Source organism: Gastrolobium bilobum, unplaced genomic scaffold (assembly GCF_033153095.1).
Source record: "Gastrolobium bilobum isolate Gb01-03AN ecotype WA unplaced genomic scaffold, APGP_CSIRO_Gbil_v1 utg1843, whole genome shotgun sequence".
Lineage (NCBI taxonomy): Eukaryota > Viridiplantae > Streptophyta > Magnoliopsida > Fabales > Fabaceae > Gastrolobium > Gastrolobium bilobum.
This window is the reverse complement of record NW_026896850.1, coordinates 228,797-255,867: the sequence shown is the minus strand read 5'-3', so window position 1 is coordinate 255,867 and position 27,071 is coordinate 228,797. Positions and strand designations below refer to the sequence as shown.

General features: G+C 31.2%; 2 protein-coding genes across 2 annotated transcripts; one reads left to right on the top strand and one right to left on the bottom strand.

The window, feature by feature from the left end:
* Positions 1-5,245: 5,245 nt before the first annotated feature.
* LOC133302370 (transcription factor bHLH112-like) lies at positions 5,246-8,651 on the top strand. Its single transcript, XM_061502141.1, has 7 exons — positions 5,246-5,688; positions 6,004-6,586; positions 6,684-6,794; positions 7,098-7,163; positions 7,325-7,390; positions 7,565-7,609; positions 8,040-8,651. Exons 1-7 carry the CDS (start codon positions 5,366-5,368, stop codon positions 8,190-8,192), a joined length of 1,347 nt encoding a protein of 448 aa, XP_061358125.1. The 5' UTR covers positions 5,246-5,365; the 3' UTR covers positions 8,193-8,651.
* A 10,969-nt stretch (positions 8,652-19,620) lies between these two features.
* On the bottom strand, positions 19,621-22,428 carry LOC133302365 (NAD(P)H dehydrogenase (quinone) FQR1-like). The gene is made up of 4 exons (XM_061502134.1): positions 22,315-22,428; positions 20,699-20,792; positions 20,146-20,408; positions 19,621-20,022 (listed from the first exon to the last, which is right to left on the bottom strand). The coding sequence occupies exons 1-4, from the start codon at positions 22,338-22,340 to the stop codon at positions 19,791-19,793; spliced, it is 615 nt and encodes a 204-aa protein (XP_061358118.1). The 5' UTR covers positions 22,341-22,428; the 3' UTR covers positions 19,621-19,790.
* Positions 22,429-27,071: the final 4,643 nt, after the last annotated feature.

Genomic DNA, 27,071 nt, shown 5'->3' with positions numbered 1-27,071 from the left:
CTTTAATTATTTCAAGAACAACTCTAAAAGAAAGCTAATTACTTTTATTAAAATAAGAACGAGTTACAAAAGATAGCGTATATAAAAAAAAATGTTAAAGAATATTATCAATAATAATTTTAAATCACAAAATAATTCCAAACATATAATCATCGAAATTTCAAAGAAATAAATCATATTTAAAGGACAAGAAAAATAACCCTTCACTACCCATCTCTCGATTTATTTATTTACATTATGTCCTATTATTTTATTTCCTAATTTTTTTTTTTTTTATTTAACTCAGGGATCTTTGATCCCTCGAGTCAATATCAAAAGCAAACCCCAGCCGCAACCAGGGGCTCTGATACCATTTTGTAACACCCCAAATTTCTAACAATTTATGAAACAATCTTATAATAAATAAATTGTCAAAATTCATTTTTTTTTTCACAATTATAATAATAGAAATATTGCGGAAGCTAATCAAAATCTAATTTGGGGAATGTTACCGCCGCACCTGTACAATGAACAGGTGCAAGGCTAAATTTATTACATTAAAATAAAACCAAAGACTAAAGTTTAAATAAAGGAAATATGTCTTATGCATTTATTTAAATCTCATAAATTTCTAAACTTAGAAACTAGCTTGAAATACTCGAGTCGTGATCCTCACTGTCCACAGCTAGCCCCATCCTTTGCAACATGCTTCACTGAAAATCTGCTCCCCCGCAGCCGCAGGATCATTGCAGTCAAACAAACACAAAAGTCAGCAAAGCTGGTAATCCTAATCAAAATACAATTAATATGAGTAATAACAAATTAAATCAAATGTCAAATAGTGTTCAAATCAATTCCACATTAATCAAATCAAATATCAATATAATAATCAAAATTCCATTATATAATATTTATCTTTATTAAGTTCATTTAATGTATTTGGTAATTATCAACTAATATATTTAGCACAACATTAGTCATAATATGATAATATTCACAACTCAATGACATTCTTCATAATCAAATCAAATAACAAATTTCATTATTAATAATGTTTAAGTTCGTTATATTTAGTGGGAAGAGAACCATGGTAGACCCGGGAAACCCTGCCAGTCTACCCTGTGACCCGGGAAACCCTGCCAGTCACAAACAAATCATATTGGCCATAATCAATTCACATCTTCCTAGTGTGCACACCTCTTCCCAAAGTTGCTACTAGTATCCCGGGAAACCCTGCCAGACACCACTTTGGAAAGAACGGATATAATCTTTTTCACATCAGTTTCACATCGGAGGCATAAAGCCCAAAAGTTGTGTTCATCACCTTGGGAGGTACCATCCCAAAGCTATCTTCCCACCATTAATTTATTACAAACACACACAATCAGGAAAGATTCAATCATAATTATTTATTCTTTAAGTATTATCATCTCTAAATGAGTTACTCAACGGCATTATAATTTTCCAAAGTATCATAATTCAAACAACTATTATCATAAATTCTCGAATTTATATAATAATTCAAATCTTCAGCATCTATCATAGTAAAATCCAAATCTGATCATCATAATAACTTTCCAATTTATTCAAGGATATGATAATTCAAATCTTCAACAGTCATCACAGTAAAATCCAAATCTGATCATTATCATAACTTTCCAATTTATTCAAGGATATGATAATTCAAATCTTCAACAGTCATCACAGTAAAATCCAAATCTGATCATTATCATAACTTTCCAATTTATTCAAGGATATAATAATTCAAATCTTCAACATTCATCATAGAAAAATCTAAATCCAATCATCGTCATTCAAATAATCCCATCACATCAATTATCATAGTTATTAATAATATAAATATTTAAATTCAATCATTAAAACACATATTTGGAAAGTTTTTCTTAAAGAGTAGTATAATTCCATAATTTTCATAATTATTCAATAAGATCCATATATTGCACATGAATTAAAAGTTTATATCATATATTGCACATAATCATAATTTCTGAAATAATAAAAAAATTTCCAAAAATATTCTAATTATCATATGTAGTAATTTAAATTTAAAAAAAAACAAATACCTATATATATAGAAATGTTCATACCAAACTATTAAGAACATCTACGGATTACATATAAGGATTATGCCCAAATTTCATATAATAGAGATAACCTAAACACCTAAGGATTCAGATTACATCCAAGTTTTATATAAAAGAAATAACCTACGAATAGGATTACATATACCGAAATTCATATCAATATAATCTATGACTCTCTAGGGATAAGGATTACTATTAATAAACTTCAAACAAAATTATAACCTAAGGATTAGGATTACACATATCAAACATATAACTACCTAAAGATTAGGATTACACATAATAAAAATTTCATACACAACGAATCTACAACCACCTAGAGATTAGGATTACCTGGTCTCCGCGCTAACTTCTAGAAGAAAAGAGTAATTTGGGGTAGAGAACCGGTTGATAAAAAAAAATATAAAGATTGAAAATAATTAAAATAAGCTTTTTGAAGAGAGAGAGTAGTAGAGGAGAGTGAATTGGTTTGGTTAAGCTATGTCTCTATTTATAGTTGAAGTTTAGGGCTTATACATTACTGACTCAATGCTGACTCATCATATCTAAACAATATATGTTTGTTGACTCATTATATCTAAACAATTTATGTTTATTGACTCATCATATCTAAACAATATATGTTTGTTGACTCATCATATCTAAACAATTTATGTTTGTTGACTCATCATATCTAAACAATTTACTAATCAATCATTACTAATCAAACATAAATACATAAATCATCAATCAATTAATCATAATTTATCATCTAATATATATATATATATATATATATATATATATATATATATATATATATATTATCACATAAATCAAATAATATTACTATTATTATCTTACCTCTTATTATTTTAACTATTATTAACTCATTAATTAAAGATATTAAATACCAATATTATTAATTACAAAAATACTAAATATCATTATTATCCAAAAAATATTTATTATTATTATTATTTTATTAAAAGAAAATATAGGGTATTACAGTCTAAGTCAAAGCCTAAGATAGATTAACCTATTTAGATCGCTACTTATATCCTCTGCCGATGTACAACAGAGCTTTAGTTTGAAGAGAGAAACAAACCTAGGTGGTTTTTCCGCTACCGGTCTCGCCAATGAGAATCAGAGTTTCGTTGTCCTTCAAAACCTGCAAGAACTCCTCTTTCTGGTGCCAAACGGGAAGCGTCTTCCTCTTCTCCAAAATCTCAAAATATCTCTGCGAGTAAGGTTTTTCGTTCCATCGGTTAATGAGGCTGTTACCGACGGCACCGCCGTTTGATTTGACCATCTTAGCGGCAGCATCGTCAACCACATCAAACAAGCTCGCTCACCTTCCTCTTCCTCTCCATACCCATCAAAACCCTAATCTTAATTAACCACCCAGAACCACCGCTACACACCCAATGTGGAATAATAAATACGAATATCCTTTCACAAACTCCGTAATAATTAATTGGGAACTGAATCGAAGCCCCTAGAAACGGGTTAACCCGCGATACATAAAGACCAAGGCTAGGGCTAAAAAACGATGAAGAAGAGCATGAATGTTTGTTTTTGTCGTTGTTGTTTGTGTTTTTTCATTTGGGCCTATCATATTTCGACCCAAATTGCACTTAACGAGTTGGGCTTATGCTCAATCAGGCTTGCCTTATGGTTCTGTACATTGTTCAGCCCATTAACCTTTCAATGTCGATAATGTTACTTTTCTAATATATATATATATATATATATATATATATTCGTGTCAAGCGGTTTGATTAATGACCTAGTATCCTGACCTGATCGATACCGGTTCAGGCTTAATAGCATTGGTTTAGGTCCTTGACACTCATCGCTAGCGTCGAAGTTCTATTACGTCGAGTATTTATTGAATTATTATAACGATTTAGAGTTTTTCATGCTATAGAAGATAATTTTATCTCTTACACGTATATAAAAATATGTGAAATATATATTTTTCTTTCCCTTTATTTTCGTCACATTGCCTTACATAGATCTCATATATTTTTATTTATGCATAAAAGATAATTTTCTTTCTTACAATATAAATTGTATTAATCCCTTATTATAATTTGGTTTTAGTTTCACAAACCTGTGACCTACACGCGCTTTGGCCAACTAATTCCCATTTGAGAAAATGAAAACATTGGTACGTTGCCTGCTAGGTGATTGGCCCTGCTACGGGCTAGTACTATTACCATCGTCTGCAATGATAAACATTTGGACCATTAAAGTGGTCCTAAATTTTATCCAAGGGTACAAATTTGTAAACTATAATAATCGTTTATAATGTCTACATCTTATGAAAATAAATGAGGGAATGCTTAAATTGTAAGTGGCTTAAAGGTCACGAAGAGGAAAATTATAAACCATTTAATTAATTATACAATTTGATACATTATTTGTTAATTCTTATGATTCTTATTTATTTATTTTATGTAGGATTAACACTTCAATGAGGAGATATCGGCACCGTCAATATTTTAAGAGCTTTTCTAAAAGATTATGTAAAAAAGAGTTACTTTCTAAAACAAATTAATGTGGTTTACAATTTTTACATATTTTTAATTAAAAATTCAAAGGTTTTCAACCGTAGGATTGCAAATCATGACATGGCTGGCATACAGATCAAATCTCATCACATCATTATCATTATACCCACATACCTTCATACATAAGGAACACAAACTTTCCGCAAGGCATGTATTATATAATTTATGATTCTCGGGATATCATCATAACATAACAAAACCAAGACAATAAGAAAAAAAAACCAACAAAATTACGGATCAAGTATTTGTCATTTAATATGATATAATTTTATTTTATTTTAAATAAAATAATATTATTTTGATATATAATTGATATTTTTTATCTTCTTTCTCCTTTATTTTCTCGCTCTTCCTAATTTTATGTATAAGAGAGAATATAAAAAATCACAAATTATATATCAAAATAACGTTATTTTATTTAAAACGATATAAATTTATGTAATTTAAAATTTGAAAAAGAAAAATTTACCTTAAAGAGAGTGAGAAGTAGAATATATTTGTTCAATTCAATCATAATGTTGTTATGTCAACCAGATTCCGGTAATCTCCACTGTCCGTACCCTTCTAACCTTTCATATATAAAATCTCTCAACTCCAACCCTTTCTTATATGCCAATAAGCCTATATTGCTATGTGATACCATTTTTATGTAGCACCTAACTCAAGAAGCAAAGCTCAAAGATACAAACAAATCAGCAATTTCAGAAGAATAAACACAGCCTTGCCATGGCTGAAGAGTTTCAAGATAGGATTTGTGGTGAAAACTGGTGGAATATTGAGTCAACAAGAAGCTGTTCCGTGGCAGCTAACGATGTAGTAGACTATAGCACTTGGCAAACAGATATCATGGATTTGAAGGCAACGAGGTCTTCTGCTGAAGACACTAATAATTTGGTTTCTGATAGTTACATGGGTTTTGTTGATGCACAGAAGCCACACAAGAGTGAATCAGCCAGCGGAAGTGGTAGCATATTGATAGATTCCACCTTACAAATGATGGGTTTTGGCCTTTCATCTTCAACTACAACGAATTTGAATCGGCCTCTGTTGTAAGTTTTTTCAGATATGGGTATAATAAATATTTATTGTTTGCTAATATTTAATTTCTTGTGAGAAATTTCAATTTCATATGTAATATGTGTGAGCAGATGGTCTATATATAGTATGGTCCAAAGTTTCCTAGAGGGAAAAGAAGTTTCGTTTTTCTTAACTTTTTCTCATTGATTTCGTTTAAAAAAGGGAACTTCATCTTATCAAAGCATTTATGGGGTATACTAGTTCTTCACTGTTTATTCACCTTTTGGATTCTCCTTACATATATGTCCTTGTATTTTTCTCTTTTTTTCTTTTTTTTTTTGCTATAGTCGTTGCAATAATGGAAGGCCAGAGAGCAATTTCCATTCCATGCTTCAAGAAGAAACGGATATTAATTCTTCCAATTCACAAATTCAAAGGGATTGGAGTACTCCAAAGAGCTTCTCCTCTGGTAATGGAAGCCAAGTTTCCACCATTGACACTTCCAAGCCAATGAACCAAGAATTTTCCTTTGGGTTATCAGATCGAGATTTCCCAATTGGATTAGCCTCATATGGTTGCCCTTCAACGTTGAAACAAAGCTTACATGATCCTGATCCTCAACCTCATCCACAACCACAACACTCGCTTTTCACCAACCGTTCCATGTCCTATTCATCTAAAGCAAATTATGGGACACCCTCCAATGAACTATTGCCAATATGGTCTAAAGTCTCTTCCTTTTTGAAGCCTTTACCAATGGCAAAGCAGCATCCTATTGGATTGCACTTTTCCAACAATACCCCTTTCTGGAATCCTTCAGCCGAGGCACTTACCGACATAAGAGCAGGTGCTTTTGCTCCATCACAATCACAATATCAAACACCAACTTTTGAAGAGAAACCCAATTGCTCAAGTACTCTATTAAACAAGGTAATTAAGTTAATAGTTTTTCGAGTTAATAAAAATCTTTGTCTAACCAGCTTTAGGGTTTCCTAGTGGACTATTATTGATATAAATTGAAGTGCAGCTCAAGAGTGAAGAAAAAATGGACTTGGTATCAATGGTGAAGAAAAGTGTTTGTGAACCTGAATCAAAAAGGCCAAGAATGGAAACTCCATCCCCATTGCCAACTTTCAAGGTTTTGTACTGTTTTGCATATTTTTATGTCAAACCCTTTTAACTTTCTCAAAATTGTTCAACCTTCATAATAATTACATTTTCTTTTTTATACAAGTTGAAATTGAACGCATAACTTAATACAAATTACCTAAATCTCTCGTCATTAAACTAATCATAAACGCTTCATAATAATTGTAAAGAACTTTGGGAGTGCCCAAGGTCTTATAAACTCCACATTAGTTGCACATACAACCAATGTGGGACTATATATCTTAAGAATAATTACACTTTAGATTTAAATAAAGTTGATATGTATGGACAGGTTCGGAAAGAGAAGCTAGGGGACCGTGTCACTGCTCTTCAGCAATTGGTATCACCTTTCGGAAAGGTGAAAATTTTCGCATGTCTCTTTCACTTTTTTTTTTTTTTTTTCAAAGCTTCTATATGACTATGATAGAATTGAAACCTTTACTTTCTTAGACGTTGAAAGGTAAAAATAAAAAGTGAAAGACTCACCCAGATATATCATATTCTTGTTGATCTTAACAGACCGACACAGCATCTGTTCTACACGAGGCCAATGAGTACATCAAGTTCCTTCATGATCAAGTCAGCGTATGTTTCCATTGATCTAACCCTGTTTTGAATAAAACACTAATTATTATTTTTGGGTTACAATAAAACCCTAATTATTGGCTAACGTATATAAATTCTTCAAAAACAAAAATTATATTATTCGACTTTTCTTATGTTATGTGTTTATAATTTAATCTGGGTCTTGAATTCCAGGTTTTGAGCAGTCCATATATAAAAAATGGAGCCCCCATTCAACAGGTACTCCAAAATGCTTATATCTAGATATATAGTTTTCTCTAACAAGAGGGAGGTTATTTATATTTGTTTTTAGAAGTAGATTATATTTACAAACTACACTATGTATTCTAAGGAATACATTCATTACCGAATCTATTCCTAAAAATATATAGTTGAATTTATAAGAGTGGTAAACAAAAAATTTGTAAATATAACATTTTCCTTATTTTTATAACCTTTTATAACTATTTTTTTATTATTAGATCAAAATCAAATCAGTAATTATAAAATAATATCAAATGAGTCAATAATTTAATTTTAACACAACTATTGAAAATGATTATAAAAGAATGAAACGAAGAAAATGTTATAAATATAACCTATTTCCCCTAGTACTCTAGTATTATATAAGAATTTGTGGGTTTTGAAACATTTATGCATGTGTTTGAAGGGCTGTGATGATCTGAGAGAATCAGAAGGGCCAAAACAAGATTTAAGAAGCCGAGGGCTGTGCTTGGTTCCGACTTCAAACACATTTCCGGTGGCTTCAGAAACCACTACTGATTTCTGGAAACCTACATTCGGAGGCGCACTCCTAAGGTAAAGGAAATGAAGAAGCCAAATAGACTCAGCCAATGGAAAGTGATTACGTATTATTAAATGTTTGAACTTGTAAAAGGAGGAAGAACGAAGCATATGTGAAGCCGCAGTTGGTGAAGAGAAAAGCTGAAGAAAACAAAAGAGAAAAAGAAGGAAAAGTGATAAAAGAAACAAAGTGACCAAAGATGGACAGGGAATGCTGGGCCAGGCATGCACAAGCACAATGATGTAGGCTAGCAAATGATTATTGACCACTGGAAAGAGAAAGTATATAACAGAGGTAGGAACAAGTACTAAATTCAGTGAAATTTGATATAAAGATTAATAACCACAAATGTTAGTAAATTAAGGTCGGTGGCGGGGGTAGGAACTAGCTGTACTAAATTCAGTGACATTTGACAATATTAGATTATAGATAATTTGTTGTTGTTGTTAGAGAAAATATATGGCAGAGTTTAGCGGATAGGGCTAAAATACCTTTTTGTTTTGATAATCAAATTAATGATATAGTAATATCTTTTATATCATTAAAGGGCTGGCAGTCTTTTTTTCTTTTCTTTTTTATGATTTAGGGCAAAAGGAAAATAAAAAATAAAAAATGAGGTTTATATCTATTGAACTCGGAGAAGGATACGTTTACAAATTTTTTTTATAAATTTATGCAAATTGCACTATGTTCTCCCGGAAGAACATAGTGTGATTAGTGTTCTTCCGAGAGAAGATAATGTAGTTTGTAGACAAAAAAATTTGTAAATATAACATGTCTTATTCAACTGAGTTATTTTTGCTTTAATGTGTGTGTCGTCTCACATAAAACATTAAAATACGAACCTCTTATTAGACTTAATTACTTTTGCTATGTTTTTTTTTATATGTTTTAGTTTACTTCTCAAATATAGGCTGCTGCGACCTCATGAGACTAACTTTACATACAATGTAGAGTGTTTGAATCCCGGAGTTGTTTACCTAACAACCATATCCAGCGTGCGAATTAATCTCACAGTTATGACTGTACATGTGTTATGTCGTCTCACGGAAAATATTAAAACCAGACACGATTATTTAACGTAATTCGGGCTGATTGATCATTTTATTATTATTTTTTAACAAAACTATCACTTTACCTCCCCTCCTAAAATATATATCAATATGTTCTTGTTTTGACCAGTTGATGCTCACTTACGTCAACTATGCCGAATTACATATTCTTCGTATAGGGTAAATTGCATGAGTGAGTAACTCAGTTATAGTTGGTAAGTAAGCCACTTCCTTTTTTTAAATGGGGTAAGTTTCTCACTTCCCCTTTCTTAGGGTTACTTAATTTTGCTGTTTTTAATTTTATTTTTCGTATTTTAATTCTCAATTAATATAGGCTTCGGTTGCGACCCCAAAGGAACATTCCATACATATATAGATATACGTGGTGTGTGAGAGAGAAAATATATTTATAAAAACTCTTATACGTGCATTTAATCTTAATCGTTGGTTTCATTAGCATCTAACGTTTTTAATACATTAGTTTTGTCAGTTTGTAAATGAAAGTGAGATGAATGGTTAAAAATTGAATATAAAATGTATATATTATTTTTATATTGATATAAATTAATGTGTCAACACACACAGATAATTAGTTTTAATGTTTTTGATGTAGTAGATAACATTATCCCATGCACACACATAAAAGTATGTATATGACCATAGAAAAAGAAAAAGAGAGAGCATTCCACACACTTTTATGTGTGTCTAGAGATAATTTTTATCTTCTACAATATGAGAAACATTAAATCCTAAAATATTACTTTTTTACATCATCATCATTAATTTTTTTTATAGATATTAAGTTATTATATCAAATACATATTAATTTAAATTTAGAATATTATTCTATAAATATGAATAATATTGGCAAATAATATTATAATAATAGCATCAAATAAATAAAATTAGAATGCATAACTTTAACTAAAAATTAAATTATTATGTTAATCTAAATATTTCTATATTATATTCAATTAAAGAATGTATATTAAAGATACCAAGAAAAAAAAAATATGAATTAAATTTTACATATATATGCTAAGAATAGCTTGTAGTGAATGTTGACTGTTAACACTTAACACTATGTCAAGGGTTGTTGTGTCAAAAATTTTGTAATAATTCAATGAGAAAGATAGAAATTTTTGTTAAAAATGATCAAATTGCCACGTGTATTTTTCCTTCTAAGTTATAATTATCATATATATATATATATATGATAAAAACACAAAAAAAAAATTGTTAGAAAATATAAAATCATTAAATATAACCTCACCTAACAACTTAAACTTTTGGGTTGAATTGGTTCTTTATATGGTATCAGAGGCTCGGTGTCACGAGTTCGTTCATCACCGCCCCCATTCTAATAATTAAATATTGTGAAGTTTCTTAGTACAGGTAGGTTGAGCCTGATGCATTATCCACTCGTAAAGTTCAATGGGCTCTCGTGTAAGGGGACATATTAAAAAAATTTAAAACCTTTAAATATAATCTCCCCAACAACTTAAATTTTTGGGTTAAATTAATTCTTTATAAAGATAATATTTATAAATAAATGTTATTAACAATTTCTCTTGTTGCAGGAACTATTAATTCTCTAGCATAAACAAAAATTAGTGGGACCCACCACATTTAAAAAAAATCTGACAAAATGCTTTTGGATGAGTTTCTCTTACAAAAATTGGGACATTGACCCTTGTGCCACTTTTTTGAGTATTAATTATCACTATGCCATGATCCAATACAATTTTTCCAAAATGTCACGTTATATTCTCGCTACACCAACAAGCGAGACTGGATTGGACACGTGGCAGTGTCTTGCAAGCCACAAATCTTGCCCAGCAGTTTAGCGAGATACTCCAGGGTGCTGACACGTGGAAAAGGTACACATATTCTCGCTGGGAAGCCTAGCGAGATTAGCCACGCGGACATCTTTTTGCATATGTGATAGTCTCGTTTGTTGGCGTAGCAAGAATATGACGTGATATATTGGAAAAATTTCATTGAATCGTGGCAGAGTGATGATTAATATTCAAAACATTGACTAAAGGATCAATCTCCCAATAAAACTCATTGCCCATGCATGTTTATGTGAGTTTTATGGGGGGGCCTATCTTTCTCCATTATGGTTAATATCCGCAATATGCTAAAATGTAATTTATTCAATTTAAAACAGTGTTATAAAACCCGGATCGACCCGGCTGGGTCGACCTGGAAACCGGTAAACCGGTCATATAACCGGTCCGGTTCAAGTAACGGACCGGTTATGCATCAGAATCGGTGCGACCCGGTCCGACCCGATCGGTTTTCATGAAAATCGGTGACCCGGTCGGTTAACCGGTGACCCGGCCCGGTCCTAAAAAAAAATTAATTTAAAAAAAAATCATAATGGATATATTTGAATATTTTTTTGCTTATTAACTTACATAAGTTATCTACCTACAACACTAATATTATCTCAATTATGCACTATGCAGAAAATTTTGATTTGATTTATAGTTAGAGATGTCATTTTCTTAACCTAAAGTCTCGTATCACGATCAATATATTTTTGTTTGATCTTTTATTGGATAATAATATGTCATTTATTATTTTTTATATTAAAATATTTGAAATTTTTATCTTTTTTTTATAGATATTTAAGTATGTTTATAATTTTTTAATATAAATTATAAAATTGCATATAATTACCGGGTCATGCGGTTGAACCAATGACCCACTGGTTGAACCAGTGACCCAGTGACCCAGTACCTCGACCGGATCAATGACCGAGCCGGTTTTAATAACATTGATTTAAAGTCCTCAAAAGTCAATTTTTGGATTACTGATTATAAAAATGATTAACAATAATTTTACATGCGTATTCTTTCTAAATATTTACAACACTTTGCGCTCTTTCCAATAGGAGAAACAATAAAATTGTGGGTTTTTTTTTCGCACATTGCTGATACTGAAATTTGAACTTATGACTTCATATATTCATATCCCTCGTTACTGGGCCAATTTTAAAGATTTAATTGGGCTTTTAGACCCTTTTGCCTCTTTTTAAAATAAAAATGATCAATATGCCCTCATTTTTATACTATTTAAAAAATTTGACTTTTTACTTAAACTTAACACCAGTCTGCCCTGTTTGATTATTGATTGGTTGATGTAATCGATTACATGAGTCATGTAATCAATTACATGGCTCAATTTATCCTAAAATTTTGAAAGGCTGTAACTTTTGACTTGAGGGTTCGAATCAGGTGTGATTTTTTTATTCCACGTAATTTTTTGAGATACATGCTGAATGATTATTTTTTAGTATTGGAAAGTGAAAATAAGAATAGGAATTAAATAACATCATCCACATAAATAAAATATGCCAAACGGGGCACAAGGAAGCATTCTGGGGACTTGTTAGCGTATTTGTCTCAAAAAAATTAAGTGAAATAAAAAAAATCACCTGATTCGGGCTCCCGAGGCAAAAAATATGGCCTTCCAAAATTTTACCGTAAAATATCCCAAATTTAGTACGACATTAGGTCTTGTGATACCACAAAGCCCCTCCTCAAGCTCAATATTAAGAGCATATGATCATAGAAACTCGTTTGATCCAAAAAAATTTATGAAATTTTTTTTATATGACTTTGTTCATTGATGTAATCGATTATCGTATACTGGTGTAATAGATAAAATCAGTTAATCGTGATGTAATTGATTACATGAAAGTTGTAAACAATTACATGATCCAGTCAACGATCAAATAGGGACAGATTGATGATTAATTTTGGGACTGGACAAAGTTGTAATATTTAATTTTATTAAGGGCAAAAGGGTAAAAAAAAACCCGACTTAATTGTGGTTTTTTTAAAAGAAACCCTTTACCTATATAAATTGTTTCCTAGTGAAAAGACAATATATTTTTTGAAATTAATTGTGGTAAGTATATCTTTCCCCTTCTTTGGGGCAAGATATACTTACAACCAAAAAAATTTATTACCTTTATAACCAATTTAATTACCGTTATTTTCGTCAATCTAACAGTTATCATTTATTGAAATTAATAATTAATTAATTAATGCGACCCAATAATTTCTAATAAATAACAATCGTTAGATTGACGGAAATCAACGGTTATTAGGTTGATTGTAAATGTTGTAAATTTTTTTGGTGGTAAGTATATCCTTCCCCTTTTTTTCTTTTTCTTTTTTTTTTGGACACAAATATATTTTTTCTTTAGACTAGCTACAGTTACCGGGCATCATCGTTGATAAAAAAATGATTCAGTGCTTGTAAAGCTTAGATAATAACTGTGGACCAGTCGAGGGCTCAATGATCAATTAAACAAAACAGAAATAAGCTTAAAGCTGAAGATTTCTCGACCAGAAGTGACTAATCATGAAAAAGTACCACTCTTATAATTAAAAATCCAATTGACAGGCATCCCTCTTATCACTTTCACTTATGACTATTTTGAATTGATATGACGATAGGCATTTACCCTAAATAACGATACCTTCAGGCATATCAGGATCATTACCATTCTCTCGATCTGGATAAATCCAAGTTTCTTTAAAAAACGTATGCATGGTTGATTACTTAGCATAAAAGAAGATACATAAAAGGAATTTCATAAAGTTGGGAAACCAAAAGGCATGAAGCATCATTGTGGTATTATTAAAGTATGCGTATTATGAGTCCTCACACATCTCACTTTGACACAAAACTTCCTCCTTTTCTTTTTTTGGCTAATCAATGGCAATCTGTATTCTGTTTTTATCTTCTCACACAAGTTTTTCTTCCAGCTTGGAAAGGGTTCCATCTTTTCACGAAAGGAAATACAGGTTCCTTCTCTATTGGTACCTTTGAATCTGAGAATCTGATCTTGCAAGCTATTTACACACCAAAATACGGTGTAATTAGAGCTTCTAAAAAACTGAAATATTTGAATGTTAGGAAGGGAATGAAATATTAATTTTTGTGTTTTCTTTTTTTTAGAAAAAGATGGAAGGACAAATAATGAGGGGCTAAGTGTTTTTATTCTTTTCTCAGTTTAGATGTTCAAAATCTTCCAAACTGAAAAATTTGAATTGGGGCCGCGTTTGGTGGAGGAGAATTTTTTTTTTATTCAAAAATATCAATTTTCAGAAATATGATGAAAACATTCGATTTACGATAATATTCGAAAATTTAAAATTTAAAAAAATTCAATTTCTCAAAAATTTTACAAAATACGTTGTATCAAACGTCCCAGAAGTTAAAGCAACTATGAAGTGTCCCTTTTCCTTCGTTCTCTTCCATCCAGACATATATACCCTTCAGTGTTGTCAACTTGCATGTTTGACATAAATGACATGCTTTCATTTGTAATGGAGATAAAAAGGATTTTAGGAACACCTCTAAGCTATTAGGGCTGAAAGGTTTGACTTATAGGTGAAGCAATTTGCGCAAGTGGCAAAAGTCTTATGCAAATGAGTGGGAAGTACGCCACTAGGAAACTAATATCCAAATGCGTGGGGACATTACTAGGAAACTAAAAATAAAAAATAAAATAAAAAGAATATTAGGGTGAAAGACGTACAGATACTGGCTTAAGCATAATGCTAGTTGACAATGATTGTTTCCAAAGTTAAAATAGGAATTAATATTATAAGAGATAATTTTGTCTTATAAATACACATAAAAGCAAGTGAAACTCATATTTTTTTCTTTTCTTTTCACACAACCCTACATGGACTCTTACATTTTTATATCTGTATAAGATAAAATTATCTCCTAAAATATAAGAAATATTAATTCTGTTAAAATAATAGGAAGAATAACATGGAATATTGATGTCATTCTATGCCAAACTTGGGGCTTAAACCAAAGCGAAATTGTAGTAAGAATAAAACTATTTAGACTAGTTCAAAGTTACATATTGGGTTTGGGTTGATCTTCCTAAATACAGTTTGGGCTTGACTCGTGTAAGAACAACAATGACTCATTGATTTTGATTGGATTCAGTGCATGGATTTCCGCAAATTATAAAATCCTTCCTCATTTCAGTTCATTTGTTTGGTAGGGTAAATTTTTTTTCGAAAAAATTAGATTAATTTAATTGATTCTATGTTTAGTTGATAATAAAAAATGGCTGAAAATTTGGACTGAAATTATAAAATTGCCCATCTCATAAGAAAGAAAAACTGATAACCTAAGTCGAAGGCAGTTTCATCTCATAAAATTGTTTCTCCTTTCCCATGAGGTGGGGAAAAATAAATATCATGGGGGAAATGGTATTTAAGTTTGGGAATTTGTAGTTATAACTCAAATGATGGGGAAAAAAATAAAACCAGGAATATTTTCTTTTACTCATACGCCAGAAAGTTTTGTTCCTCATCCCACTTTCCCAGGATTTCCCCCAAAATCTTTAAACCAACTAGCCCCTTAGGTGGTATTTGGTAGAAGAGAAATTTTTATTTATCCAGGAACAATAGATTACTGAAATATAGTGAAAAATATATTTTTCTGAAATGTTAATTGAAAGCTGTTTGGTATGACCAAATTTTCCAAGAATTTTGTGATTTATTTTACTGAGTGTGTGTTTGGTTGATTATGAAATATTAATAGGAATATAATGTTATTTTACAAAAATAACACCAATTTTATTTTTTAATATCATATTAACGTTAAATGTAAGAAAATATCTCTGCACATAGTTGAACATAGTTGTTTACAACAAAACAAAACAAAAAGACTTTTTTAGGACTTCCAGACTTTAGCCAATATGTCAATATTCTTCATCGTATATCTTCTGATGTGTAAACAGAGCTTTCACAGATATCGTCCACAAAATAAGGTTAGTTTCGTCCACATATTCAAGCCTTAATTTTGACTTCTCCAGGCACAAAAGTTTTCCATCTAATCCATGGAATTTTTTTGCTGAGCACCGTACACAACTTAACACACAACACCAATTTCTGGTATAAAATATTTGTCTGAAAAGTTTTTCATTTTTTTGCACCAAACATGAGATCATTATTTCTCCAAAGATGGTTTTTCGGAAAATGTAAAATATATCTGGTATCAAACGGGCCCTTAGTGCTTTCCTTAACCTCCATGGCTGTGAAAATGGCAGGGCCAATTGAACTGGAATTTGGGCCATCTCAGGTTTTATATCCAGTTTATTCAAACTATTAAACACTTAACAATTTAAGTTTTTGGATTCAAGATATGCTTTATCAAACAATCTAAGTTGCATAACATGGTATCAGAATATGTGTTCTAGAGTTCAATCCATCCCTGATTCTTTTAATAAATATATAAATAATTGTGAAATTTACGTTGGAGAAGTTGTAAAATTTACATTAATACTTTGGATGTGTATAATATAGATTCGAGAAGTTTCTTTTCTTGTTCGACTTTTAACTGGTTATGGGATTAAAGTCACATGCCGATAATTATATTCATAACAGGTAACAGGTTTGGTGAGGCTGACATATTTGAACACAAGCTTAACCTTTTAAGACCAAAGCTCGGCTCGGTTCGACCTATTAATATCCCCACTAAAAAGTAATTAGAATATAGTAAGGGTAAGAGAAGGAAGAGAGAGAAAATTAGTACAAAATGAAATAATGACAATTTTCCATTGTGTTGTGTTGTTTGCATACAAGATTTGTCCATGATATCTATTCATAAACCCTCTACTATAATAAGTTACAATAGAATAAATGACAAAATTGAATCCTCTTAGTTACATATTATTAACTTGTAGGAGTTATAAAAGTTACACGTTATTTTTTTGGAAATTATGGACATCCACAATAATATTATTTATATCAATGAATAATATATATAGATTGGTTAGTGGATAAGTAACTTGTTTTCAAAATTAACCTGTTATCAAAAGCTTAGAAGCAGCTAACTAATTTATACACTTCGTTGATCAATAATTGAGTCATAAATTGATGTAAAAGTAGTGTAAAATGTTGGTATGCAAATAAAACTGCTCTTGAACTATGTGAAGAATTTGTCTGTTTGCTTGTTCATATTTTGGAATCACGTCTATTTGGTAATTAGTCCATTTGGTAATGAGTGATTGCTCAACAAATCAAATAATGTCAACTAATTAATGTTATGCTTGGATTGCCATTTGGGACCTTCCAATTTACGTTTTGGAGCTTGAAATGTGAATTTTCTATTAAAATAAATTGTGTTTGATTGTTTTTAACCAAAAGTGATTTTGCTTTTAACCGTATGTTACACTAAAACAAAACAAAATAACTAATGTGTTGGATTGATAATTTTAGATTATATTTTACTACAAATTTATTTTGAGATAAAAGTTTCAAACAAAAATTACTTCACTTTAAATCTACTTTAACCAAAATTAATCTTGCAAAATAAAATTCATCCAAAATTTTAATTTGTAAATATTTATCCGAACAGTCACTAAAAAGTTTAAGTTTTTTAGTTTTTTTTTTCTTCTAGTGAACTTTCGTTAATAAGTCACGGCGGAAGCTTATAATTTGATCTCTGACTTGTGAGAGAGTCACATCATCATGTCTTCATAAAATACTTTTTATTCATGGGAGAGAGAAAAAAAATATGACAATGTCATCTCTGTGAAAGCTCAAACATAATCTCTCGTGTCAAGTTCCGTCGCAAAATCCAACCATGCAATGATCGATTGGAATAATAATGTTTCCCGTTTGATGCGATCCGTCAACTTTTAATTGGTATTAAGATGGATTGACAAGAACAAAAACCATTACATATTGGCACAGCGTTTGTGTAATCTAACGGCAATTTGCTTCAAAGTATATGTTTTAGTTTTCATGTGAAATCATTGGAGACGGATTCCTTTGGCAGTTTTGGAGAACAATATGATTTGATGGCCTCTCTTCCATTAGAAATAGGAAAAAGAGAATGAGGCACTTCATATGAGTTGCAGCTGGTGTGAAGTTAGCATCATCTCCCCTTAACTTTATATAAATCTTTAAATTTAATTATTATTTTTAATTTTTTATCATATAAATTAATAATAGCCCACCCTTAAAATTTATACAAATATTTAGTTATAAATATTTTTTTTATTTTTTATATTATAAAGTTATAATTTAAAAGAAAATATATAAATTACAATCTCACCCCCTTAGAAAATTTTGCACTTTATGAAAAAAAAGTACAGAGTGAAGTTACTTTAGGTGGACTTCATCTAGGTGACATTAACAATTTGTATGTAACGCGGTAACTTTAGGTAGACTTCAATTATGCGTGTGGTCATCATTAACTAAAATTATATTAGGGGAGGCTTATGAGATTAGAACGAAATAATTGTTCCTCCTTCAACTTTAATGTAACAAAAAGAAAACAAAAAACAATTTGTGTACAAGATAACTAAGAAGACAATTAAGGTTAGTACTTTTAATCAATGAAGAATGGGGTCGGATGAAATTTAGTTGAATCGAGAATGTCATCTTTTTAGTTAAATTTAGTTGAAATTTAGTTCTATAAAACGGCAGTACGACCGGCAATGTTATATGGAGCGGAATGCTGGCCAGCACATAGGCAACATGAGCATAAGATGAGAGTAGCAGAGATGAGGATGTTAAGGTGGATGTGTGGGTACACAAGGATGGATAAGATAAGAAATGAAGATATTCGACGATAGGTCGGAATAGTACCGGTAGCCGAGAAGATGAGAGAACATAGATTGAGGTGGTTTGGGCACGTGATGAGAAGACCCATGGATGCTCCTGTAAGAACAGAAGTTTGTTACCAAGAGCTAAACACAAAAAGAGGCAGAGGTAGGCCAAAGCTTACTTGGGGGAAAGTAGTAAAACAAGATTTAATGGAGTGAGATATAGATTGACGGACAGTATGTCTTAGAAAGGAATGGAGAAAAGCTATAAGTATGGTGGAGGGTTAGACTCGCTGTTATTCCTATGTTCCAGATGGTCCTTTTTTAGTCCTTTTCCCCTTCATTTCCCCCACTTCTTCTTGTCCCTTTCTTTTTTACTTTTATTTATTTATATATACATATATCTTTATTTCATTTTATTATTTTATTTGTGTATTTTTATTTATTTATTTATTTTTTATTTTTTATTTTTTTTACTTTTTTTCAACCGTTTTGTATCTTTCATGTGGGTTCATCTACCACCGACCCCAATTAATTTGGGATAAATGTGTTGTTGATGTTGAGAATGTCATCTTTTGCATAGAAATGAACGAGGATGTCATTGTCAAATTAGGTAGACAATCAAGGTCATGGACTCTCAGCTTATCGATTTATTATTATTATGATAAAGACAGAATATATGGCTGTCATCAATTAGCACCTTCCTAGTTCCTACCAATATTATGATAAACACTTGGATCTCAATGAAAGTAGTAACAATTACCACTGACAATAATTTGAAGATACACTGTGATAAGTGACAACAATTGCACTGAAACAAGTATTAATTATTCTCTCTCTCTCTAATTAAGATCTTATACTTTTCGACATTAGGAGAACTGGATACTGAATATGCTGATGCATAACACACTTTTGCTGAAGTATAAAAATGTAAAACGGGAGATATATAGAGAATAAAAATCACTGAGATCCCTTGAGCTTCTTTGCAATGCCAGCAAAGTGCTTCCCTTGATGAAAAGCTTGAGCCAATTCTAACTCAGTAGGCTGTCTGGAGCCATCCCCAGCAAAGGTACCTGCACCATATGGGGAGCCACCCTTCACATTCTCCATCTCAAACATACCAGCACCAAATGTGTAACCAATGGGCACAAAAATCATTCCATGGTGAACAAGCTGAGTAATGGATGTCAACCTGCATTATTTTAAAATCAGAAAACAACTAATGATTAAGTTTGCTTAAACTTACGTTAGGTTGATATCCGATTATGACTGGGATACACCAATAAACACAATTGAGTGAGATTTGGTAACTCACGGGGTGGTCTCTTGTCCACCTCCTTGAGAACCAGTGCTGTAAAAGATTCCGGCGGGCTTTCCTGCTAGTGCCTGTGAACGCCACAGGCCTCCAGTTGCATCCATGAATGCTTTAAATTGAGCAGCCATCAGTCCAAATCTTGTGGGGAAACCAAGCAATAAACCATCAGCCTCCGGTAGCTCATTGGGGGTAATAATTGGTACATCACTCTTTGGAGGTGCTCCCATCTTCCCAAGGACCTCTTCAGGCAGTGTTTCAGGTACCTGTATGTATGGATAAGAATATTATAAATGCAGAATCAAAATTCCCAGTGTGTTTTGAATTATAAGTTCTAATCGATTATGGAGGGTATAACTTGGTTAAAGCATCTTAAAGATATACAATGGCTATTTGAACACTTTTGTGATTAGAAGCCAATCTTTTAAAGATTGATTCAAGACATACGTTAACTCCTATATACATGTGGAATAACTGAGCACAAGAGAGTGATTTTTCCATCCCATCCAAAGAAAAGAAAGAGGTATATAACTAGAAAAGACTTATCATTACAAACCTGCCATAGCTTTGCTTCTACTCCTTCCACGGAAGCTGCCCCCTTTTTAATCTCTTCAGCTAGCTTCTCAACATGTCCGTACATAGAATAGTAACTAAACATGAAATATAAATTTTAATCTAATCAGATTCATACCAGGTATAGACGGATGAACTCAGCAGTAAATGTTGAAATTTGGGTCAATTACACCATAGCTCAGTCAATACAACCCAAAATAAGGTGTGATTCACGTGTTCGGGAAAGATTACTATGCCTGCCACTAATACATCAACAGGGGATTATGGTGCCACTATGCTATCTCCAAGGAAAACTATAAGCATTTTAGTACCGGACAAGAAATGATGACATTGACAATACATTATCTACAGTAAGAAACTACTTAATTACGCTTCCTTCATTATCAGAAGAAATAATAGAAATGGTTGGGGCTAGAGAAACATTTTCAAATAATAAAGTTTTATCATAATTGCAAGCCAAGGAACAGTCATCAATAATGAAGAATACCAGGACCCCACTCTATCAAAAGTGCGTGGAGATTGCACTCTTGTTGTTAGAGAGGTATAATGGTTCTTTACATGGCCTACATGACTTCGGAGTCACAAGTTCGATCTTCACCGTCCCATTTTTTAGTGGAATTAACATTAAATCAGTATAAGGTGAAACAAATAAAAATAATAAATGGACTGCGCAATATCCACGTTTCAAGTCCAAAGGGCTTTTGCATGAAGAGGCGTATTAAAAAGATATAATATAGAATCGTTCTCTCGCCTTCACTTACCAGCTTGAGGTGTGAACCCCCTCCCTGGGTTTTCCTTCCCAAAAGGGGAAAAAAAATAATCATCAAAACTCTCTTTCCCTCAGTTGTTTAACCCCCCACCCTGTCCCAAAAGGGAGAAGATATTGAAGAAACGATCAATCAAACGAGAATCCGAAAACAGATCTGTATCTAAATTTCTCCTTAGGATCAACCACAAGAAGAACTGAACAGAACAATACATTAATCTGTTCTCATGCTCAAGCAGATTTAATTTATGGGTTATGTAATTCATGTGATCCTCTCTAACGGATTCTACATAGGTCCAACAGAAATAAATAATTCATTACAAAAGTTAAATGATGACAAACATCTAAATCCCCCAATTAACAACATGAAATTCTGAGAGCTGCTGTTTATCAACACAAAAACTTGATGGCTTCAAATACCCGAAAGGGAAACGATTAAGTAGAACTAACATGCACATAATCCACTAAAACTCACAGCCACAAAGACACCCGCTTTCCAATTCATCTTTATTCCACACTGAGAACAACACCCAATCGCCAAACTGGGAAGTGAAGCATATCACATAATAGGAAAGTAACCCAACAACCAGCGAATAACATAAACCGATCACCGGGATTGGGAGAGCAGAATCCTCCATCCATTTGTTTTAAATATGGAGAAAATGAAGCAAACCCAAAATTCAGAGACTCGGAAATTAACGAACTTTAATACAGAAAAGAAGTTAGGGGGGAAAAAACAAAGATGACCCAATGAAATTATAGAGCTGTTCAAAACTTAACAATCAAAGCATTTGATAGTCAAAAAAAAAGGAGAAAAAGAAAGAATGGCTTACACAATGTAAACTTTGGTGGTAGCCATTGATGGTGTCTGTTGCTCCGTCGTGCTCTCTCTCTCTCTCTCTCTCTCTACGGAAACGAAAACAAAGGTTTTAGTGGATGAGAACGGTGACAGGGTACCTCTGCTTATATAGCACCATGCCGGGTATCAAAAAGCACCACATGCCCATAAATTTTTTATTTTTTTATTTTGAGTAAAACATTTTTCTGAGTAAAACATCCTTTTAGAGCGCGTTTGTTTCAACTTTTTAAAAAGTAACTTTTATCTCTTTCTTAACTTAGAAGAATTTTTTATACTTTTATAAAAATATTTAATTTTTGAAAAAAATATTTGACTTTTGACTTTTGCTTTTTTAGAAGTTAAAATTTTTAGCTTCTGAAAAAAGTAAATTTTTGACTTTTTTTATGACTTATGCTTTTTTTAAAAAGCAGACATCCAAACGCACTAAAAATGATAAGTGCTTTTTTTAACGGAAAAAAGCAGCTTTTGGAGAAAAAAAGCTCATCTTTTGGAGAAGTCCTTTCGATTAATTAACGTGACTTTTTTTTAATTTAGGAGGATTATGTTTTCAACTAAATGAGTCTATTTTAAATTTTTTATGAACCTCGGGACTATTTTTTTTTAGGGACTAAAGTAGGGGATTGTGTTTTTTTTAAGGACTCATAATAGGCTTTACTCATATTTTTCCCTTCTTTTCTCTTTTCTTCGGTTATGTGTTTGTTCTTTTAAAAGAAATAAAATTGTGATATTTTAAATAAGATAAAAAAAATACAAAATTAAAAAATTGAGTGAGAAAATTAGTAACATTTTTTAAGAGTAAAGTATTCTGCGGTCAGTCATCGGACATAAGTGATCTCTAGTGACTCCAAAATCATATCATTTTTGTTATCAAAAAAAAAAAAAAAAAAAATCATATCATTTTGAATTAATAAAATGTGTTTCCGTAATTTTAGAAAAAATTAACGAAGAGTGTATTGAAAAAATTCATATGATAAAAAAATACCTTTCATTAAAAAATACCTTTCATTAATTTAAAACTACATAGTTTTAGAGGTCATTAAGATAACTTATCTCGAGATTGAAGAAATAGTTTATCCTTTATTTAATTTAAATTTGAAATAAAAAATATTAATTTTAACTAAAATATTATTTTTTAAGAGAACAAATTTTTTTGTTTAATTAATTGGTCTTTAATTTTCCTTTTTTAAAAATTATTTTTTATTTAATTAGAAAAATAAAAAACGTTAAACTATATAAAAAAAATTAACACTTTTTTTTTTGTATTAAAAAATTTAACAATTTAACGTTCCCAATTAAAGCTCAGATCCAACAACCCCCCAAAAAATATGTCAGATCAAGTCATTTGATCAAATTTTATCGTCTTTTTGACTTAATATTAAAAAAAAATTGATAAATTATAGATCCTTGAAAATAATTTCTCAATACTTGGTACTTGAACTTAGAGCTCGTTTGTTTCTTCTTCTAAAAAAAATAATTTTTATCTCTTTCTTATTTTAAAAGTCATTTTTACAAAAGTTAAAACAATTTATATTTTTATAAAAATATTTAGTTTTTGAAAAAGAATATTTGTCTTTTAATTTCTGCTTTTTTTAAAAGTTAAAATTTTTAGCTTCTGAAAAAAGTAAATTTTTGACTTTTTATGTGACTTCTGCTTTTTTTAAAAGCACACATCCAAATGAACTAAAACTGAAAAGTGTTTTTTTTTTCAAGAAAGAAAAAAACAACTTTTGAAAAGAAAAAAACCTTCCAAACTAGCCCTTAATAGGCCACTGAGATCAGGGCGCCACGTCCCAAATTACTTCATCGGGCACTTCTATTTCATTACTACACGTAAATATTAACTATACTCATTAATAATAATAATTAGTATTCAATAAATAATTCAAATCTTATTATTATAATTTAATATTAAATTTATTTAGATAAGTAATAATTGACGCTTTAACAATATTTATTGTTCTAATGAATCTTTTCAAAAAATTATGAATTTGAAAACATTAAATTTATTGTTGATAATAACAGTTTAGTAATTTTTATTTTATTTTATGCCCAAAAAGTTTAAATATTTTATATATTTTAAAAGTAGAGTGAGGCATAGTCTAAAATTACTCGAATACGATTACCAAAAAAAAAAAAATTACTCGAATACTACACTTATTTGTGAAATATTATAATTATTACATTAATATTTTAATTTTTTGATGTGATTAATCCAGATACCTTGCTATTCATGATTTTATTTTCAAAAGATTCAAAATGTGAAAAATCAGGAAAAGAAGAAACAAATTTTTTGACCACTTGAAATCCTGAGACATTATCAAATATTTGAATTTTTCGATGAATATAAAAAAAAATTGTCAAATTTTCATTATTGATAATAGACTTGACTTGTTTAAATTTGCGAGGAGTTTAAAAATTATGCTAGATGTAACAATTATTTAAAAATGTGTGATTAGTATTGTTGTTATTTTTATTGAGATTAAGTGATTTATCAGACAGTTTACATGCATCTCACCTAATTCACTTTCTCAATTAAAATGTTACACATCTTATGATTATAAGATCCACAAGAGTATATTCTTTATACCCTAACTTTAAGAAATTGAAATAATTAAAATTAAAGCATGTAGCTGGTTAGAGAGTGTAACACCCCATCGTATACCCAGTTCGTTAATATTATATATGATATTAAGCATAGTTATAATCACAGTAGTTGATTAAAACATGGTTAAATTTTTCTCTTTTGAAAACATGTTATTTTCTGATTAAATCACTTTTCGTATTTATAAAAAATTCAAACTATAATTATAACTCATACAAATTGCAGAAACATCTAATCTCGCTTAAACATATCATACCACCATGAAGTTCCCATAAATATCATGGCTTCACATGACAATGATGATAGTTAACCACACAAGGTGATAATTTTCTACAAACATCGCCCAAACAAAACGGAGAAAGCTCCGTTTGTTTTTCGGACATCTAGGGATAATTCCAAATGATATCTCAACCTGATAAATAGTTGAATAAATACTAACATCATGTCAGGATATCCAATAGGTGTACAAGCCCTTCCATTATAATTGTATCAAAATACATAAATGTCCATATACTACAAAAATGGGAACTTAACTAGTACAAAATATATGATCAAAGTTCTTTACATGCATCAACAACATGAAAGATATTCAATAACTATGATCATGAGCTAAGTCCCTCCTCCATGCATCAATAGTACATACTTGAAAATAAGACTACATAACATATGATGCTACAATCATCTAAAATAACATGTTGAAAACATGAATAATCCAAATGCATAAACAACAACAGCAGCATGCCTTGCTCGCTCAAGCGGGCATGACAGCGAGCCCAAGCAAGCAATGCTCTATTTTCGCTCAACTGCTCATTAGAGCGAGCACTGTAACACCCCGTGTATACCCGGTTTGTTAACATGTCATCGTATTAAGCCACGCTTAATAAAAAAATACGGAATATCTTTTTCTTTTCAATTATGACTTCATTATCATTACTAAGTTGAATTACTTAATTCATTTCCAAAACATTTCATGTATGTAATTGCAAAAAGGACAGCTATCTACTCTGAATAACATCATATATAATTAAGTGAGTATCTAAGTCACGGAACTACTACACGTAGTCCGGACAACATCCTGATACATTATTACAACTCGAATCTAAACTAAGACGTAGTCAATCAATGTGGCATGTACAATCCTCATGCTCACCAAATAAGGAAACAAGCCCAACATAGTCTCAATAGTAGCATCATAATCATAAAGCTAACAGCAAAATAGCAACAGACATAATCCAGCATCCAACATAATCAGCATACAGCATATAAATCAGCTAAGCTCCGGCCTCCTGCCGCTAGAGGTCTCAACCCCCGCATTACCTGAACCTTAAATATGTGCCCCAAACGTGGGATGAGATCTCTAAACAAAAGTCTAAGTAAGACAATGGGTCCTCAAGGATCTTCCACCCCAAGCTCACTTACATGTGCAATATAAGTTCAAAAAGCAGGTATATGATATAAGTTCCAAAGTCAGTGTAATGCAACATATAACCATGTCATGTGTGTCAAGATATTCTACTGGCCAGAGAAATGCAGGATATACGTCTATTTCCTACAATCAGTGCAAGACGCCACTTGCACCATCCCACAGAATCACCCTATTGTATGACGCCACATACTCAGTTTTCCGTCAAGATGGAACAACCCATGCATATTATAAGGCTCTTACACTTAACAGTTCAAAAGCATTCCAATCATCAAAGCATGAAAACACATCATGCATATAACCATTCCCCCATGGGGTATGGTGGAACCAACAATGGCTAAACCGAGGACACGAAAGCTTACCTTGCAAGCTAACTATCCAAGCCAAGAGTCCACACAAGCTCAAGGCCCACAAACAGCACAATCACGATCTGTTTAAACAGTAATTAATCATCAATAATCATTGCTCATGATTACATTAAGTGATTAAGGCTTTCCATCTCATTTTAAGTCATTACATGTTGTTTCTGCAGGAGGTATTTGAATACTCCTCGATGAGTATTCGAATACTCCAGCTTGCCAGAAAGTATTCGATTACTTTCACTCAAGTATTCGAATACCACAAGGTATTCGAATAACAACACCCTAAGTATCCGAATACCACAGTATCCAGATACCAAAACTCACTGTATTCGAATACTCTCCAG

What these genes read in the sequence shown, in the direction of transcription:
- LOC133302370 (XM_061502141.1), top strand. Translation starts at nt 5,366, where the DNA reads ATGGCTGAAGAGTTTCAAGATAGGATTTGTGGTGAAAACTGGTGGAAT. An exon ending in AATTTGAATCGGCCTCTGTT is followed by an intron (nt 5,689 to 6,003) that starts GTAAGTTTTTTC and finishes TTTTTGCTATAG; the next exon opens with TCGTTGCAATAATGGAAGGC. An exon ending in TGGTATCACCTTTCGGAAAG is followed by an intron (nt 7,164 to 7,324) that starts GTGAAAATTTTC and finishes TGATCTTAACAG; the next exon opens with ACCGACACAGCATCTGTTCT.
- LOC133302365 (XM_061502134.1), bottom strand. Translation starts at nt 22,340, where the DNA reads ATGGCTACCACCAAAGTTTACATTGT. An exon ending in TAGAAGCAAAGCTATGGCAG is followed by an intron (nt 20,409 to 20,698) that starts GTTTGTAATGAT and finishes CCATACATACAG; the next exon opens with GTACCTGAAACACTGCCTGA. An exon ending in GGTGGACAAGAGACCACCCC is followed by an intron (nt 20,023 to 20,145) that starts GTGAGTTACCAA and finishes AAAATAATGCAG; the next exon opens with GTTGACATCCATTACTCAGC.